Raw genomic sequence first — 20,342 nt, forward strand, 5'->3', positions numbered from 1 at the left:
AAGAAAGGTAGGGGGGGAAAGAAGTAGAGAAACAGCAGCAGCTCTAAAGATAAACACAAGCTGATAGAAGCTGTAGAAGAAGCACAAGCACCACAAAACAGGCACTAACTCAAATTGTGTAGTATCTGAGGACCATTTAACTCTTGACTCTTGTGCTAACTTCTTAACACAAAATTTGTTAGTAAACCATTAATTTAAGCAGGGAAAATATTTCTAAATTCTATCTCAAGTCATGCATCAAGGATTAGAACCACAGTATATCCCACTCCACTATTCTGCTTCCCCTTGGTTAGGAAATGGTTGTTCCCTTGTTGCAGACTTCATGGATCTGGCCATATCTTGCAAAGTTAGGTGGATTTATTTACTTTTTATTTTAGAAGTCAATTTCTAAAACATTCTTAGTACGGTATTTCATTAGGTTATTTTGACACTCTAGTAGTACCACAGAATATGTTGCCATAGCAACCAATATTCTCATAGTGATTATTAAAAAGATTGGGTTAATTCTGCATAGTGTAGGTCATGAAAGACTATTATTGCTAGGTATTTGCATAGACAAAGGAAGCAGACCAGAGGTCTTTCCCCTCTATTTATAATACCATCTTCTTATGGTAGCTGCCCTACACTTGTATCTTAAATCTCAGAATTGCTGTACCAGAGAATAAAGCACTTCTTGCCCCCTAGAGAACAAAGCCAAAAACTGCAGCAGTGCTCAGCACAGTAACACAGGTAATACACATTAGCTGTGATCTTACAAGCCAATGGAAGTGAATGAAGACCAAAGTCATATAAAAATGTCAGTGCACCTGGTAAAGGTAAAAATCACACATAATATAAACGAGAAATATTCAACACAACTAAAGGAAGATTAATTACAATAGAGGTAATGAAGGGGGAGCATGTGAGTATTTAGCTATTACAGGTACAGAGTGAAAAAAAGCCATGCCAAACAATTATTGAACGGTAAAAACAAATACACAAGCAGAATGACAGTTGTGTATTTCTGCTAAATGTATTTTATATAAATAGCCTAAGATAGAGTATGAATCACAGGAATTTAATGTCAATATGAATGAGAGGAAGTGGAAAGTATATAGCCAGATCTCCTGATCATTCAAAAAAGGATCAGTCAATGCCAGAGTTCATTAGACACATGACTGGAACAAACTGGCACTCTCATGCAACTAGACAATGCAGGTATGAACATAATACACACTAATTCACAGACTACTGCAGAGCAGGGATGGCTCTTTTTATACTTGCCCAGATTTCTGACACCAATAAAGCACTAAAAAAGAACCATTAGGAAAAGTCTACTTGGAAGGTGAAGAAACACTTGTTGCCATCACCTTTCTCACCCACCCCTGCTTGACAGAAGCCCAGTTCTTCCCAGGCAATGGGAGAGATATGTGGGAATTACTGCAGGGAAAGAGAGCTCCATTTGTAAAGATGAAGGAAGGACTTAATAGCTGCATGAGAAAAAGGGGTCACAAGTACCCCAAATTTGGTAGTCTGGGGTTGCATATCCTGGGAAGAAGGATGTGTCTGGCAGAGGCAGATGAGGTACAGAAAAATCTACAATCAATTCACAGAGCTCAGACTGTCACACAAACCCATAAGACTCCAAACCTAGAGCACAATTTCCTGTTACTCTCTCACAGCCTTCATTCCTTTCCCAGAACTCCCTAATTTTTCCTGTTCTGTTGTGTAATTTAATTTTGCCTCCTTAGAGATCCTTTGAACGTGAAAATCTAATTCTGTGTGTGCTACTGGGAAGCCTTGATATAGCCCTGTAGGGAGAGTTTTAGTAAAACCAAAGTTATTTATGCCCATTTCTCAGAAAATAAATAAATAAATAGAGTAGAAGATATTTCTGTCAAGTAAAGAAACACAGGCACAATTTAGAACCTCTTATTTATGCCTGTTTTGAGTTAAAACCACCCAAACAAATATAGTTTTAAAATGCCATGAAAATCACAGTTACTCAATTAATTGAATTAGACATTGTGAAATGGCAAAGTTGATGTAAACTGCAATACTAAGCTCCAGTAAGGGAACTTCTGCCTAAGTCAGAAGAGGCACAAGCAACATATATTGTCAAACAGAACAGGAAACCTTATGTAATATTAGATATGATACGCAAAAGGAAAATTTTGTAGAGAAATCACAAGATATTAATAGAGAATTAAAGACTTATTAAAAGTTCTGTTTTTTACTGGAACACTGAATCATGTATTGGACATTTCTTGCAGTAGTAAGAGACTAACAAAGTAACTTCTCTGTGTAAAGAGAGAATAATAATGATACAGCAGTGAGAGAGTAGTAAGATCTAGTATAAGAACACCGGACCACTACAATTAGTGGCAAATACTCTTCAGACACTACTGAGCCTATCACATCACCTCTGATTTTCACCCTTAATGTGTATTTAAATCACATCTTCCAAATTTAGGTATGGAAGCCTTCCTCTTCATGTCTCCATCTACATAAAAGGTAAAATCTGCACACTAGGCTACTTTAGATTAAAGGACACTTTATAAAGATGCTGTTGATTCTCCAAAACATGTATGTGTATCAGATTGTCTATCACAATAACTTGGAACTTCCATCCTGATCTAAGAGAGGAATATTTATCAGCAGAGAGAATGATGACTACAGACAAAAAAAGCAGAGAAAGTCTGTTCTACTCTTAAGTCAACAACAAGAGGAGGTGAGAGCAGCCTTAATCTTAACTATTACTTACAGTTACCAAGTTTACAGCTCAGCAGCTGTACACCATGTATAAAAAATACATAAATACCTTCATATATGGCCTTCCTTTTAATAGATGTTAACTATTTCCTATCTAAAGTATTATTACCTAGACAAGTGTTTTTCAAGGAATACAGTAAATGATACAAGACATTTCCTTTCAGTCCCTTTTTTTCTCAGTTTTTAGTGAAGACTGGTCTGCTTTCTGCCTTGACATTTGTAAGCAGCCACTGCTAGGAAAAATAGGACTCAATTCCCTTGTTTCAGAATTCATAAGAGACTTTCCTGTACTAGTCCAGCAAAACCTAAAACCACAAATCAAAACCTTTCCTTCTTGTATCTGTTTTTTTTATAATATCATCCATTTGCAGAAGTATTTCACATACCCTTTCAAACAGTATCTGCTAGAGCAAAACAGCATTAGCAAACTCTTAAAGGTACAAAATAACAGGACATTTACCATTTGCTATTGCATCATAACTCTGGAGACACGATCATTAACTTATCATTTATCTTTGTAAGAAAATATTTTTAAATGGAGCAGCAAAGATGAAATCCAGAAGGCAATATCCTTCTGATTACGGGAGTCAGAAAGCAACCAGACATTTGATAAGCCAAATGCTGCCACTCAGTTTGAAACAATGAGGTCAGTAGGAAGTTTCTTCTGCAGAAATAATTGGTCAAACATGTATTTTCTGTCATCTCTATAGAGATGTGCTTCTAACTGCCCTTGGCTCAAAGGACATGTACCTTACACTGTGAAAAAAAAAAAAAGCAAAAAATTACAGTTCTGTTACCTAGTATTCTATTTTGACATTATACTAAGAACTAATAGAGCAGGAAACTGTTCCTGAATCTCTTCTATAAATTAGGATAAGCAGGTTGATCTCTGCCACGGCTGTCCCCAGCAGCTGCAGCAGTCAAGCCAGGGACAGAAGAGCTGTGACAGTGTTCTGTGCTCTCAGTGCTCCCTCTGCTGCTGCCCAGGCTGCTCTCAGGGGAAAATGCCTGAGGTATGCAGAAGAAAAAAAGAGCATTAGAGCATGATATATAACACAATCAGTTACTATTTTTCTACAGCAGCATCCCTGCACTAACCAAATGTGCCCTTCTGAGATTCAGCAAGGATCCTGAGAAGGTGATGCCTCAGTTATGACATATATCCTGTTTCCCAGGCGGTGAAAGGTTTTGAGAACTTGGGCACACTTTTCCCACATCCCCCAAGGCCTTCTCCCTACAAACATTCTTCTGTTTTCCATCCTTATTATCTTGTCTTTCACCTTACACTGCACATCTGCTGTCATTCTTTCATGAATATGTTCCAAGTTTGCATCCCTTTCATTCACTATGAGTCTGGTTAGAGTTTGACTTCACCTCCTGCATTCTGCAAAAAAAATCAGGAAGACAAAGATAGTCTTGTATTTAGAGCAGCAGAATGATGGAGAAATGTACTCTATACCTGCCTCTGCCTTAATCCCTGTGGGATGCTAGACATGTTGTTTCAACATCTCCAAGATGGTCACCAAATTTGTGTTCCTGATCTGCTGGCTATGCTGAAACTGAAGGAGGTGAGTTTGCACAAATGCTGGGCTACATCAGGAATCATCTTGAGAGATTCTGTGACTATTTTGACCCTGCAAATCCCAGCTCTAGCATTCCCAGATGTGGGACGGTCTCTACACCACTGTACATCAGCCCAGCTGCATGTGACAGTATCTTCTGACTGGGGCTCTAAAAGGAATACCACATCTGAAGCAGTCACACCCTTTGAACTCAAGATCACAGTGACTTCTGATTCTGAGAAGAAATTCCTGTAAGTCAAAGTCAGTAGAGTCAAGTCAAATGGCTGCATTTAGCAAACACAAAATGTATTAACTTTAGGCAAAGGTGATTAATCCACATACATGAGGAAAACTACAGTGTAGTTGCTGCCCCTGAGTGGGCAAGTGCTAGTGACACCTATCCTGATGAGCACCCCAAAACTAATCACTCTGTCTCCAGAGCAGGATCTGACATTATACAGGAAATGCATCTTGGAAACAAATGGCAAGTACAATGCATACTGAATTAGGTCAAAATTTTAAGTAAAAATGAGATTATAAAATGAGTACATCTGGACATGTATTGAAAGTAGAGCAATACATTTGAAATTTTTTACTCATCCTTGCATGTAGCATAAATAATGAATATTAAGATGATTCTGAATCTTTGCATTACTCTCATAGAAGGATGCAACCATTGATAAAACAAAAGTTCTAGGATTTAAAAACCTAATAAGTGATCTATTCTCTCAAGAACAGATCAGTGTTACAGGACACAAGGGAATGGCCTGAAGTTGTGTCAGGAGAGGTTTAGGTTGGGTATTAGAAACAGGTTCTTCCCCCAGAGGGTGTTTGGGCACTGAACAGGCTCCCCAGGGCAGTGGTCAAAGCACCAGCCTGACAGAGCTCGGGGAGCGTCTGGACAATGCTCTCAGGCACAGGGTGTGACTCTGGGGGATGCTGCTGTGCAGGCCACGAGCTGGACGCGATGACCATTGTGGGTCCTTTCCAACTCAGTGTGTTCTTTGAATCTCTGATTTAATATATTTGTTTAATCTATGGATTAAGCTACTTCTCTATAATGTATCAAAACACAGGCACTTCCATAACTTACTCCACTCTAATATATGTGTTTGGGACAGGACTGAATTGCCAAATTAATTTCCCTTTCTTAACATTAGCTAAAATAGAGTGAACCTGTGTTTTAACTACTTGTCCAACTCTCAGCATGTATCTAATACTAATAAATCAGACTATTTGCACACTTAATTTCAAATGTTTAATATCAAAGCACTTCAAGTGCATTTCTAGACTCCTACATGAGAAAGAACACATGAAGCATAAAGCCCTAAAACAGAATTCACCCAGGAAGTCATAGAGACAGCAAGGACACTCTGCTACAGGAATGCGTTTCTAGGAATGCCTTTCCATCCCACAGTCAAGGTAGGTTTGACCTATGTCAGTATGTAGGAAGGGTATACACAAATATGGGCTGTGCAAAAAGGGAAGGAATTTGGTAACTTTTTTTTGAGTCTTGAAATTTAACCACAGGAACAGCTCCAATTAAGTTCATGGAATTTCTCATGTTAATGACAGACTTATGCGTCTCCCAGAATCAATATGCACATGACTCACTCCAAAATGTGACTCACTGAAAAACTCATGTACCAGATGAAAAAGAAAAAACTGATACTGAAGGGCATAGGAGCCCACAGAAAAGCAAAATCAAGTGTTAATAATTTTAAAAATATTAAATAGAATTAAAGGCTACAGACTATTTGCCCTTGCATAAAGGAAAAAAATCATAATTAAAAGTAATGACCACCATTTTTGGCTTTAAATGTCTCAGAGAAGATATTTCTTGTAGAATAGCTACAGAGACATCCCTGTAACAGCCCTATACCATCTCAATGATATCATGTAACATTTGAAAAACTCCACTATATAATTGCCATGAAAATCAGCTGTAAACCATGCATTTTTCCATTTTTAAAATTGTGAAAGAGAGGGTGGGTAAGTGGGCGGCAGTATGATGAAACTTATAGAAAATACATTATTTGTCATGATATAGAGCAGAAGGAAGGGAAATTAAATTAGGGGAAAAAATCAGGTGGTAAGAGAGTAGGCAGAAGTCACCACTTTATTACTCCTCCAGTGCACAGTTTTTTATTTAGCACACATATTTCTCAGTAGATATGTGTTAATGAAAATGCAGTTATTATTCCATTAAGCTGCTGTTGGCTTAATAAAGGACATAAAAGAAAATCATACCTGAATAGACAAAGCCCATCTAAAGAAGAACTATATGCAGTACTGAGTTCGTAATCTGAAGATGAATGCTGGTTGAGAGCTAATCAAAAGAGCTTTTAAAAACGTTTTTGCTAGATGATTTACAGATCCAGAAGTAACAAATTACTAGTGGTTTGCCATATTGGCAGCCAAGTGCTAAACAGAATGTAAACACAACACAGTAGAACAGCTGACAGCTGAAATGTCTTAGCAGGCTATAGAAGTGGAAGGCCTAACTGGAAAAGATCAGTCAAAGAGTAATCTACCTTTTGTTCTCAGAAGTGCAAGCAATGACTCAGACTCCTCTAGAGGTGCTGAAAAGGATCACACACACACCCATCCCATCAGAGATGCAGAATACTATCAACTGAAGAACAACTCTCAATGCAGCCTGATTTACATGGCACGTGGAAGCTGCATTCAAAATCATCTTCACTAGAAAGGCAAAGTCTTTGCTATGGCTGGTAGGAAAATCTGCCAGTGTGAAGTTCACATACTGCAAGTTGCTGCTTTTTCCTGACTTATATAATTAAACCAGTGATGTCACTGCAGTCATCTCAATAACCCCTACTGCCAGAAGATGTAGGACAAGGGGTGCTTTTCCCATGCTAGCTCATTGGTACTGTTCTTTTTGCCTGTGTTAGATTCAACACCTCACATTCAGATCCAGCACAATACAAGCACACCTTTATGTTCTTTTCCAGACACATTCTTAGGTATCTGAAGACTTAATATTTAAATTCTTTCTCCAGCGAGTCACAATGTAATGTCATTAGGCTCCTATAAAATATAGATAAACAAGTCAGTCAGTAACCTGCTTTTATCTGTAACTCCTGTAAAGCACTACACTTCTTAGGAGGTATCAATGACTAAATAAGTGATCATGATCTGTTAAAATGATTTCAGTTTCTTACAGGAAACACCACTGACAGAGACAAAGGCAAGGCAATAAATATTCCAATATCCATAAGTAAGAAACTATTAATAATTGAAAGAAAAACCAGCATAGCAATAAAAAAAGTAATTATATTTTAATACGATTTTTGTCTGTTTGAGAAGCAGTATTGAGAGTGCTTCTTTGCAGATTGTGAACAGCCCATATTTCAGAGATATTACGCAGAGCACCAATATGAACAAAAATAATAGTGGTAGTATTAATGCAAATTGCTTGATCTCAAATAATTACTGAAGCAAATAACCTCTTCTGATATTTTCCCTCATGAAAACTGAAACTCGTGGTAAGTTTAGGAAGGATAGATGCCAAGAGAAGAGAAATGAAAATAGATACTCAAAAATTGTGTAAGTCATTCAACCCTCACATTTCTCTGGAAAGATAAAGAAACTGGTGTAAGGACCAACACGTTCATCATGTGACACAACGCATCAAATAAATCTGGTTTCTGATTCTAGTCTCAGTTCAAAAATTTATACCACTGAACTCAGGCAAGGATTCCAGTATATATTAAAGTCACAAAAAAGCTAAGGGGGTGCATTTCTAGCACATTCTTGATGTCCCTGGGCAAACATTTCTAATGTATAGTAAATAATTGGGTGCTTGCCCTTAACTGAATTCTGTGAGACACTATATTTCATAGAGGTACAGGATCTGGTCCAGTATATTTTTCTATTAATTTTGTACTTGCCAAGCTTATTAATGGAGGCTGGAAAAATCTGTCAACAGAATACAATGAAACCCTATGCTATGAGTGGTCAACTATTTAAAGACTTAAGGAGAAAAACACTGAATTTATTATATATGCCTTGTTGCAAATTAGGATAGAATAAAAATAGAATTAAACAAGTAGTCCAAACAAACTGCCCAATGCTCTAGTTCCAGCTACTGAACAATTTTCAAACAAAGCATTATTTTGTATTAGCTTATCGTGGGTGTTCATTTTGCCCTGTGAAATATGGCACACTATTTACCATTAGCATTATTTGTATATCTCTTTTTAAGAAGCAAAGGAAGGAAAGTGAGACTGCTGCTTCTAAGAAAGTACCTTCTTAGTCAACTTCAAAAAAGAAACATTGAATAAAATATAGTGAAACCATAGATTTAATCTCCAACCCTTACTGGGTCTTGTAGAAGTTCAGATAGCTCTGATGGATTAGCAGGCTCCATCTCCTGCTTATACCACTGGGATAAGATGATGCTGTCCTACTCACTAGAGAAAACAACTGAGACATACCCATATGGTTCTTATTTTTCTCATGCACTTCCTGTCAGATGATCATCAGGCTACACTGCAAGTTCCAAGCTTAATGACTTTGTTCTTACATTAATGGAATAGACATTAAATCAGTGTTGATTTTAGGTATATACAAAAACATTTAATATTTTTTCCCCCTCTACTGTTTGTAACTTGATCTGTAGGTATACCATTCATTTATTCTTAGGTCACTATGTATTATAAAGAAAAATCAAACTTGCACTGGTCCCTTATCACTGCTGACAACAGTGATAAGAGTTCTAAAATATTACAGAAATTTCCATCTTTTAAAGTGCAGAAACATCAAAAGCTAAAACATTCTAAAACAACGTGGTTTTTGTTTAGATTTCAAGATAGATTCTCCTTCTTTCCTTATTAACTCAATTATCTTTTCCCTCAGGTAAATATCTACATACAACTGTAAAAAACAAATCTTCTACATATCTAAGCTCATTCTTATATTCTACCAAAAGCAGTTTTTCCAGACAGCAAAAAATATATTTTCAGAAATTAAAATCTGATTGTACCAAAATCATGGCAGAGTCTTCCAAATTCCTTCTAGACCACGTACATTGTTCCATACTCTACTGCTCAAATGTGATAAGCCAATATATCTTTGGAGTATCAGCACTCCTACTGGTGATGCTCTAAATCACATAGGCAGGAAAAGCATTTTGAGAGAACCACGGAAGACGAAAAGAACTTTTTGTTCTCTTTGAAGGAGAATCTGGAAATATGATTCTGACTGAGAACAGTTTGAGGGGAGGGGAAACCCAAGGGAAATGGAGGGTAGCAGTCCATGACTGAATTTTTTTTGACAGACTTCTAAGGAAGGTAAGGGCTTGAGGGAAGCACCTTTGGTGACCAATAACTTAGTCTTCCTGATGATTTGGTTTTATAATAATATTACAAAGAGACAGTTGATGTTAACATTAAAAAAGTCTGGGTGAAAATCTCCTGGTATTATCTTCTCCTTCTGTCCTCTAGAAGTGACTGAAACTCTCTTGGAAGGTCCCAAATGAATCTGGAGACTGCAGCTTAAAAATGGGCATCGTGTTGTACACTACTGAATACTCCAGGATGATGGACCCTGAGAGTATCAAAAAAAAATGGAAGAGACAGGTTCTGCTATGCAGCACTGGCAACAGTGGCACAATGGCACAGGCAGCTCAGGGATGTTAAAAAGAAATCATGAAACATGGATGAGAAAAAGGGTTCTCTAAAGCATTGAGCAGCATCTAAAAAAAGATACTTAATGAAAGTAAATATATTTCATATTGGGAAGATGATTTCAAGACCAGTTCTGATAAAGTCCCCAGATCTTGGCTAATCCTATTGAGATTAGTAGATATCTTTGGTGCTCATATAAGTGTAATAAAACAGAGATGACTCTTCAAATTACATATGTGCTCAGTATTGAATTAAAATTGTCCTTGTAAAAATAAAATCTACTGTAGTCAATTTAATAAAACCTAGCTGTCAAACAGAATTTTTGAGTAGACAAATTTTAACTCATCATTGCCAGAGCACCCCAAATTTACACACAGCTTTATAACCATAAAGACAAACAAGCTCTTTGATCTGAAAAGCTTGTATTATAATTACTTTATATGGAAAAAATTCTAAACCCATATCCAAGATCCTTATGTAAAAGATTCAGCTGAGATGAAAGGGTCCACAGAAGGGCAAGTCAAAGTGCTTGGCTGTATGGAAAGACTTACATACAAAATAAACTTGAAAATGCTAAGATTACTTAGTCAGGAAAAAGAAAGCTTTAAGAAAGAACAAGCCTGAAGCATTGCAAATTATGGAGGGTGTGCACAAAGCATTCATTCTTTTCTACTCTGTCAGATTTTAACATATAAGAAGCACATACTCAGCCAATAAAAGACAATTCCTGTGTCTAGAGCACACAATCTGCAAAACAGCAATACAGGGTCACGGTGGTAAACAATGTGACAGACTGGAGAAAAAGGATTAGATAACTTTAGGCTTCACCACTGCAAGCTAAACACGTAACAGCATGCAGAGAGATACATTTGTCTGTAAGCTATTTTCCTGCTAGTACCTGATAGCCAAGGAATTTGCTGCACACACATAATTGCACAGACTGCTTAAATATTCCAGAAAATCATTCTAGTGGAAAAAAGAGTAGGTACTTTTTAATGCAGATTAGAACTGGTGGTTTGGCCAACCTTTCCCTAGTTATATTTAACTCCGTGTACTTTAAATCACACTAAGCGTTGTCATGTTTTGAGATTTTATATTCTTTAAGATGAACTGGCTTTCTCACAGGCTTGGTCTGTGCAGCTTGCTGGAGGATTGTCTAGCAATCCTTCTACCCCAAATCACAGCAGCAGGGAGCTGCAGGCTAATTTAGTCAGCTGTGAAGCATGATGCCAGGCAAATTATTCTGCATAGAGTTCCACGTAGCTGCTATTAGGACCCCCCTAACATACATTTTTACAACACTGTGTACAGCACAGCCTGACTTACAGATAGAGAATATCATGTTTTTTAATAGCTACAGAACACAGGTTAGGAAAGGATACATTTAGAATGTCTGAACTCCCCTTCACTAGGTAGCCTAAAAGAGGGGGCAAAATTTGTATTGAGTTGGTTTCCCTCTGCTTCTTTGTAATCACCAGCTCATATTTAAATAGAATTTAGAAATAATTCTGTAAAGGAGTTCATGGAAAGTATATCATTCCATGCTGACCAAGTGTTTAGTATTGGATGTCCCATTATAATTATCTAATGAAAAAAATTAGCAGCAACAACAGTTCCCAGTGGGAAATACTACTGTGTGCACTAGAAATTGGGAGTAGCAGATGGTTTTTAGTTGGGTGGTAGCTTTTAAAAATACATTTTTGAAGTTATATAATCTTATCTTCAGAGAGTGGGTAGACCTTTCCAACAAGGGAATCTCAAAAAATTATGTTTACATATCCTGGGAGAGATACGTTTACTTCACATAGAGAAAAGAGTCAGTATATGCTGCAAAATAGGATTTATAACTGAACTGGGTGAAAGAGCAACTTAATACAAAATTCTTGAAACACCAAAATTTGGCAATACCTAAATTATATAATTTATACTTATATATATAATTTACATACACTTATATATATAATTTACATATACTTATATATAAAAATTTATATTTATACTCTTACAAAAAGGGAATTCAGTAAAGCAACAATCTTCCAAACTGTCTTTCAATACAATTCTCTTCCTTTTTTTAATACATCATAAATACCTGCAAAATACATTGAAGCTTTATTATCAAATTCAGCAAATGTTACTATATTAAATAATTTAAAATTTATCTGTTTCTGTCTTTGAAGCCCCCATACAATCAGGCCTGATTATCTTAATATTCCCTAATGAATAAGAAACCAAAATTGTTCTGGAATGTGTTTTTAATGTATCCTCATTAGTAATCCATTGTATATACTTCTGGCTTGCTCATCATCATTGTTCTGTGAAATTTTGTATCACTCTCTCAATAATGCATGCATGCAAGTGTGCAGTGTTTTTAAAGGCTCAAGAAAGCAATTATTTTACTCGAGCATATTTAGTCATTCTTAGCTATTATATTTCAATCCAGCCATTATTTATTTAAATGTTATATTAAAAGTAAAAACCAAAAGAGTATTTTTGAATAATGCTACTAAATAGTTTACTTCAATATTCTTCAACAAGTTCTAGGGATTATTAATTTTTGAAATAAAAAAGAAATTGTGCACTTTTTATGAAAAAAAACAAACCTTCTCTTTCTTTGAGAAAAAAATTAATCAGAATAACTGACTTCTGAAAAACCATGCATAAATTTTATCCACCCTAATATATTCTCTTAGTCAACTTCTTTCAAAACAACATAATTCTATGCTTTTGAATCTCTCCTTAGTTATAAACCAGATACTATTATAGTTTTATTGCTGTTATATAGAGTCATCTTCTTAATACTCTGACACAAGAGTAAAAATTGTACCTTTGAATATGTATCATCACTGTTTTCAGCAATGTTATTATATTTTTAAGTATATTTTTTCCACTCTCTCAACATGCACAAGTATCAACTTCCCAATCTGGATGACAGAATTAAGCAGAAACTGACATTTATATGCCTGTGATGAAATCCAAATCTTTTCCCTGAGACTACACAGAACCTTTCCTCATGTTTAAATTTAAATTACTGCTGTCAGCCTTTATAATATATTATATAACCACATTAAATTTAAACAGATATGCTGCTGCCACTTCTGTGAAATCCCACAGTAGTGCAGTTACTACACGGTTTTACTATCTTCAGCTTAAAAACAAATAAATTAGGGGCATCTTAAGTTTCTCAGTATTTATGCCATATAATTAAGCAAAACCCTTTAATATATACTCTGCTGGAAAACTCTCTGGAACTATTTCTTTAATCTACACTTATGTCAGAAATCCAAAGACAGTAAGATATTGCATTTGCACTTGAAAATCAGTAACACTTTTTTTTTTTATTATGCTTCTGAACACAACAGCATAAATGTAAAAGCAAACATTGCAAGCAACCACCTAACACACAAGATTAAAGAGACAGTTCTGAAGAATACACATCAATTTGGAGCCTGAGTTCTATTGAAGTGGCACATTTTAAAATTAGTTTTAGCTCAAAGAATCTCAGGAGTTCTCAAAAAATATGGAATAGTGCTGGTTCCTACATGAAAAAAAAAAATCACACCTTTCAAAAAAAGGACTGAAATAAACTTTTGAATACCAAGTAAGATGAAGCCCTTTTAAGAGTCAATTTTAGGAAAATATTTTTCAAATAAAATAAATGAAGTTTACAAAAGAAAAAGTCTGAGATTTACTGTATCCAACGTGTATATCTAGCAAATGTATATATACACACATGCAAGTGAAGAAATTCTTAATTCCTACTGTTTTGGTTTTTTTTGCAGTCACAGCCTGGCCAAAGCAAGTAAAAAGTAAAATATTCTTTGATATCCATAGGAATTTCTTACATGTACAAAAAGCCCATATTTTTATTTTCTGATCTTATTTTTTTAAGAAAAGCAACGTGCAAATACTTTGCAATAAGGACAGTGCATTTCTGGGTTTAATAATACAATTAGAATTACTTGTCCTCACATGAACACGTATACAGGAACCTTGCACCTGACAGGAAACAGGTAATGCTCTTAGAAAAACCTGGACAGGGGAATCTAAAGCAATCTTCTTGCTAGAGCTCAGGATTCTCACAGTACACACTTTGACAGATTTCCATTAATTTTCCAGACACACTTAATTTTTCTGGATCCCTGCTTTGTATGTTATAAACTTATGTACATTATACTATTTAAATTTTCTTGCTTGCTGTTGAGTTCACACAGATTGTTTAATACACACTTGGTATGCAACCTCTTTGCCATGATACACTTCTAAATTTAGTCCTGACATTTTAGTTTGTAGCTTAAATGTATGTCATGATGTTCCATAAATTTTTCTCCTAGAGGAATTAAAGGTGTTCATTTTTAAGCAGTTTGGACTATCAGCTGTGTTAAAATGCACAATTTTAACGCAGAAATGAAAAAGTTGGAAAACTCTTATATAAGATGGTTGCTTTTGTTCTTGAAATTACTGAACCAGACTGCCATCTATTGGAAAATAAATATTTTTTTTAATTATACTTTAAAAAAAAGAAAAAAAAACCCAAAATAATGTGAAACTGCTATAATTTACTGTCAAAATCTGATTTTTCTAGCAATCGTACCTTAAATCAGCTTGAAAAGGAACCACCTTAGTTAATTGAACTGTGATAAAATCAAAGATTTTCCTATCTTTTTCCACCTCATGTTTTCTGAAATAAGTTTTGAAGCAAAGCTGCTTTTCTGACTCACTGAACAATCAAATTCTAGGTTTTTTGAAAGATTTTTATTTAGGGAAGATAGGAAAACTGTAATACGTCAGCACTGAGCGATACACAAGTATAAAGCTTCCTCAGCTTGCCTGTGCAGCATCAGTCAGGGCTTTCCACACCTTTGCATACACAGCTCAACTAAAGAGTACATTCATGTCACAATGACCAAAATGGGAAAAACAAAGACAGCAACTGGAGGCAAAAAAATCTGTGAACCGACTGTCAACCCCACCCAGCATACAAGTCATTGAGAAATAATAGGAATTCCAACTAAAATGATGCATAGGTCTATGAATGTCTTTTGGAAGTCTCTCTGAAGTAAAATTGCAAAACTGTGTTCAATCTGGCCTTTAATTTTGTGGAGACAATGAACAATTTTGTGGAGACAATGTGGGGCTCACTGCATGGTATGTTGTAATGTACTTCTTCCAATGACCAGTAAAGACAGACTAGGAAACATGGCATTAATATTTTGCATGACAGCACACCAAACACAGCCAGAGTGGCAAAAGAAAACCTTTAAATTATGACATTTCCAGTGCAGCTTTGACTTCCTTTAGTTTATCCTTTATAATGTACTCTTTAAATTGAAAAATCACATTAACTTACTCTCATCTGACTTTCTGCTATTCAGCATTCAATCTTTTCTCCCTCTTCATTAATCATTCCCTCCCATTCAGGAAGCTAAAAATCTGCTCTTCTGTCACAGTTCCCCTTTCAACTTTTGGAAGGGAAGCATCCTGTGGGGACATTTTCGCTCATCTCCAGATCTGTTCCTATTCATGTCTACACTATGGGTCTACTGTTACTGTCCTTACTTCTAATTACTGCTAAATTGTACTCTCCCTCTCCCAGATGTGATGCCTTCCAGTCCCCAAGATCCTGACCATCAATTTTCCTAGTCAGCTCCTCCGTGTCCCAAAGAAATTTAAGAGTCAAAGCTGACTAGCAATTTGGAACTCAGATGATTAAACCAAACAGTTTCTTGTTTCTTTTTTCTTTTCTTTTCTTTTTGTTCTTTTTCACGCAATCTCAGACCTGTGCAAATTCTGCTTCCTATTTTACTTGAAAAAACACTGTAAGCACATAAATCTCCAGGGATTCAATGTCTTGTCACAAATCACACACCTGGCCAACAGAAACTTATAAAGTAATAAAAACATGTATGGTTTTCAAGGCAAAATTTGATGAAAAGAAGTAGTTCTTTACTACAAACATTCCAGAACAACTTGTTATGTTGTTGGATGACTGCTTGTCTAATAACACATGAAATGGAGGAATGGATTTAATTCTGTCCTTGACATAAAAGACTTCCAACCTAATTCTTTCAAAGTATAGAATTCCACAAGTGCTGTATCACTGAGCAACAAACAATGCAAGATGCCTAAAACCAGATAAAGAGAATGTGCCTGTGAAGAAGGCATACAAAGTCCTGCTCTCCAGATGGCACTGGTATTTTTCCAGTGGCTGCACAATGCAGAAACAATAATAGAAAGGATCACAGCCTGATGATCACTACTTTATCTGGGAGATGATAAAACCAATGTTGAAACTTACCCTTATGCCATGGACAGAATTGAACATTACTTTTCCAGATGAAGACTTTTTTGTCAAGCTATTGCATTAAAAATAGGCATCCACACTACTCTTACACTAAACAAAAACTGTGAGCCCCACTGTTTCAAACAATAAAGGTAAGCAGTTAAAATTCAGGACAGAATTTCAGACTATGGATTCTGGATAGACAGACACTCCTTTCTGCAGTCTGAAATTAATCATAACCTCATTTAGCCAGAGCAGTTTTGGCCCTCTTGAAAAGAGTCACTTGTTTAAAAAATGCTTTAAAATACCCTCTGCTCCCTGATGCCTTCTTTTTCCCAGGCCTACGCTATCCTTGTGAGGTGGCTCCTGATGCTCTTTGCTCCAGCTTCCTAAGTTTATGATCCACAAATTACTACTCAAATCAGAAACTCCCCAGTCTTGGCCTCCTATTTCTCACTCCTATTTCTATTTCTCTCTCTCCTATTTCTTTTTGCATGATGCAAAAAATTGCAGATGTCCAAGCAGCCAGTGCCTTTGCAGAATTTCCCTAAGGGTCACAAAGTGGCATGACTTGGGATTCAGAAATTTTCAGATTGCTGAACTACAAGTAGAAAAGCCTTCAACAGTCATTGTCTCTGGGATTGACATTTGGTCTGGAAATGGCAACACCTAACACATAATCAACAGGAAGCTAACTTCTACACCTCTTCAGAGCTGATGTCAGCACAGCCAGCAATGGAAGTTAGGAAAAACCTGCTGATTTGAACCTGAAGTAGAAGCACACCAGATATGGTTCCAGCCCTCTGTTGCAGCTGGTAACAGAGAAAGGCAATGCTCAGTCCAACAGGCAGAAAGTCTTTGCTCCAGACAGACTCCATAGGGTATTCTGTCCTGCTCATACTTCCAAAGGGTCTTGGCATGTGCAGTAGAAACAAATGTGAGCTGAACAAATGCAGATAACGGAAGAGAACCCACTTAACCTATTGAGGTTCTTACAGAAGTTTGCCATAGAAAAGAAAACTTAAGTAAGAAAAAGCTGCAAGAATCTCTCTTCTTTAATACATATCCAAGGAATCTATTTCTGACTCTTCACATCTATATACATCCTCACTTCTCTCTCTCTGTATCTTCATGTTCTTATATATAAATATTCATTTAAGTTTCTTCAATCATCACTGTACTGTCACACATCTTCCTTGACTATGTTTGCTGGTCCTGCCCCCAGAGCAGTATGGCAGCATTCACCTGTGCAATCATTTTCAGAGCTAAACATATCACTTCACTTTAGTGCTTCTTCCCAATTACTCTTACATGGCCCTTTACAGAGCATGTGGGTTTTCATACCACCAATGTACTACACAGGGAGTCTAAACAGAAAGGCAAGGCAGCACCTGCCCAAAATTAAAAGTCATTGTGTCAAAAATGGAAGCAACTTTTATTTTTTTATGCAAGGCAGCCAGGTAGAAACTGAACAGATCAAATAACCTTAAAATATATTAAAAAATTAAACGGATGCTTTAGAACAAACAGGAAAATCTTACACCACAGCAGAGTCCTCTCAATACAGATTTGTATAGCTGGGTTTACTGCAGAGGAAAACAAGTTCTGACCTCCATCCTAATTTCATGTTAGGAGTGCACACCCATCATCCTGAATACAGTTTTCTCTGAAAGAAAAGCTGGATGCCACAGTAGGAAAGCACCATGAAATGCTTCAAACAATCCCCAGTTTTGAAGATTTTTTCCACATCTAGTTCAATAAAAATATATGAAATATCAAAAACATATATTGCCTAATTTATCTTGATACTTCCCTGTCACAGAAATTACAGATTTAGTGTCTGAATACTTTCTATTCACATTGTATTTCATTTAGGCCTGAGCAGACAGATTTATATGGAATACATTTTCTGCAAAACAGCAGCTGAGAAGATTTAAATAGCAGTTAGCACCTAAATTGAGAGAGACACTAGACAAGTGTCTAAAAATGCTTAAATGGGATCAGTATCTTGCTCATATTGAGTTCAGTATGAGTTATGCATCTAAACATTCAAACATGTAGAAGGGCTTTACAAAAGTATCTACTGCATTTCAAGGCAGCTATGCATCTTTGTAAATCTCATTTTGTCTATATATGTCATAATAAATCCTCCCAAACATGAAGTTTTAACTTGCCATGTCACTTGCATAAGTGAGCATAAATTTCCTAAACTTATGAAAAATGTTAAATGAAATTTAGAACTTTGCAGTTTTTCTTTGCTCTCTGCTTTATTCCCTGGGCAATCACATTTATTTCATGTCATGGTTTAAGTTTCAGCCTAAACCAGCTGAAACCAGGAAACCGGCTGAGGAAGAGAATTCAATTAAAAAGAAAAAAAAAACACCAAAAACCTTGTTACAATAAAGATTAAATGAATCCTAGAGTACTTTATTCATTATATTAGTAGCAATGAAGTCATCTTCAACTGTATTTGGAAATCACTGAAGTACCAAAACCACAATTTTCTGTTTCAGAGATTCAGCCTTCAGTATCATTAGACTACCAAGAAAGCTATATAGTAATAAAATCTATAAGAAAAATAACTGAGGATGTTTAGCTGGTTCTTCTGGGGGCATTTTTGATCAGATTCTGTTAACATTTAAAATTCAGACTAGTGTTGAACATACTGATCTCCACTGATTTCACAAAAAACCCCCTTCCTTGCCCTCGTCATGCTCAGGACAACTAACCTGAATGGATTAGTGGTGACATAAAAATCCATTCTGAGGTGTGATAAACAATGAGAAATTAAGTGAACATTACATTCTAAATCTATAAGAACCACATGTTATGTATTTTTTTATGAAGTTAACCTTCCACTATTCTTACTCTTATTATTTCTTTCTTGAATGTGCTATAAATAAATCAGATTTAACTGAATATATTGTCCTTGTATCCCATCTTACTTACTACATTAAGCTTGGTTTGGCTTCCACTGGTCATAAGATCTTCCTCTGATACTTTACTAAAATTTTCCAGATAATGGTCTGATAGTGTATGAGACAGATCTTCAAAAGAGTATTCCTTTTCTTGGCACAATTTGATTTCATCTAAGAGCTTTGATAATTCTCCAGTCACAGCTTCACCTTTAAAAACAGACACACCATTAGTCAGTAATTAGAATACTGGGATAATTTATGCTTAAAAAGGAAATGCACATTCTTTAAACTTTATTGAGTATCTGTTATTTTCCATACCTTATCTTCTACACAATCATCTTCATGCACTATTCTCTGCTCAAAAATAATGGCACCTTATTCCAGCCTGGGAATTTGCTAGAGGCAATCTACATTCTTCTGCATTGCCCTATACCTCGTATTTAATTAAGATGAATATACACTTACCCTTTCTCTGTTTTCTAATCCTGAAAATTTATAGAAATAGCAACTATCTGAGAATGTAAAATTAATCCAGGAAAGGAAAGTTTCTACAAACATACAAAATCAATATCTCATGTTCTGCACTGGGTTCATGTTTGCTGCTGTAATTAATTAATACACTACATAAACTCTGTAAACTGTGAGTGGTTAAGAATGCATTTCTCCTCCATCAAAGCAGATATGCTTTATGAATAATTCTTGCTCACTCTCCCAGGATTAAATGGAATGGTGGAAGAATGTACTGGGCAAACCCCACACGTTTAAAAGATGCCTTCCTACAATCTATCAGAAGAGTACATTTAGTGCATTCTGCACTGTATTTCATGTTTTCTCCTTAATTTATCAGATTTCTTTAGTTAAGAAATCTACCAGAACAGTAAGACAATAGGCTTCATACGTCTATACTGAGGAACACTATTGGAAATAGTGGTTGTAATGACTAGTAGAATCACACTAAGTGCTAATCATTCTGCAAATAATCCACTGGCAGCAGTAAGGCCTCTACAGACTGAAAAGCTACTCAGTATGATCAACCCACATTGGGTTCTGATTCTGTACTGTGTGTGTGCGTTACAACTACCTTTAGTAATAGCAATAAGAAATTAAAAAGCCAAGAGTTTCCAGGAGCAAGTAAGAAGCCCCTTTTTAAAACTTTTTTAATGACTGTTTACAACAGTCAAAT

At 35.9% G+C, this 20,342-nt stretch overlaps 1 protein-coding gene across 6 annotated transcripts in view; it reads right to left on the reverse strand.

The window, feature by feature from the left end:
- ANKS1B (ankyrin repeat and sterile alpha motif domain containing 1B) overlaps positions 1 to 20,342 on the reverse strand; it is a 409,682-nt gene that overhangs the window by 311,631 nt on the left and 77,709 nt on the right. For 5 of the 6 annotated variants that reach the window (XM_015627528.3, XM_015627530.3, XM_015627525.3 and 2 more), the window contains exon 8: positions 19,191 to 19,366. The exons of the other annotated variant lie outside the window; for it this stretch is intronic. In XM_015627528.3, coding sequence (XP_015483014.1) covers positions 19,191 to 19,366 — 176 coding nt within the window. The remainder of the gene's footprint in view (positions 1 to 19,190; positions 19,367 to 20,342) is intronic. 6 annotated transcript variants of the gene reach the window in all.

The sequence above is a fragment of the Parus major genome, chromosome 1A, assembly GCF_001522545.3.
Source record: "Parus major isolate Abel chromosome 1A, Parus_major1.1, whole genome shotgun sequence".
Taxonomy (NCBI): Eukaryota; Metazoa; Chordata; class Aves; order Passeriformes; family Paridae; genus Parus; species Parus major.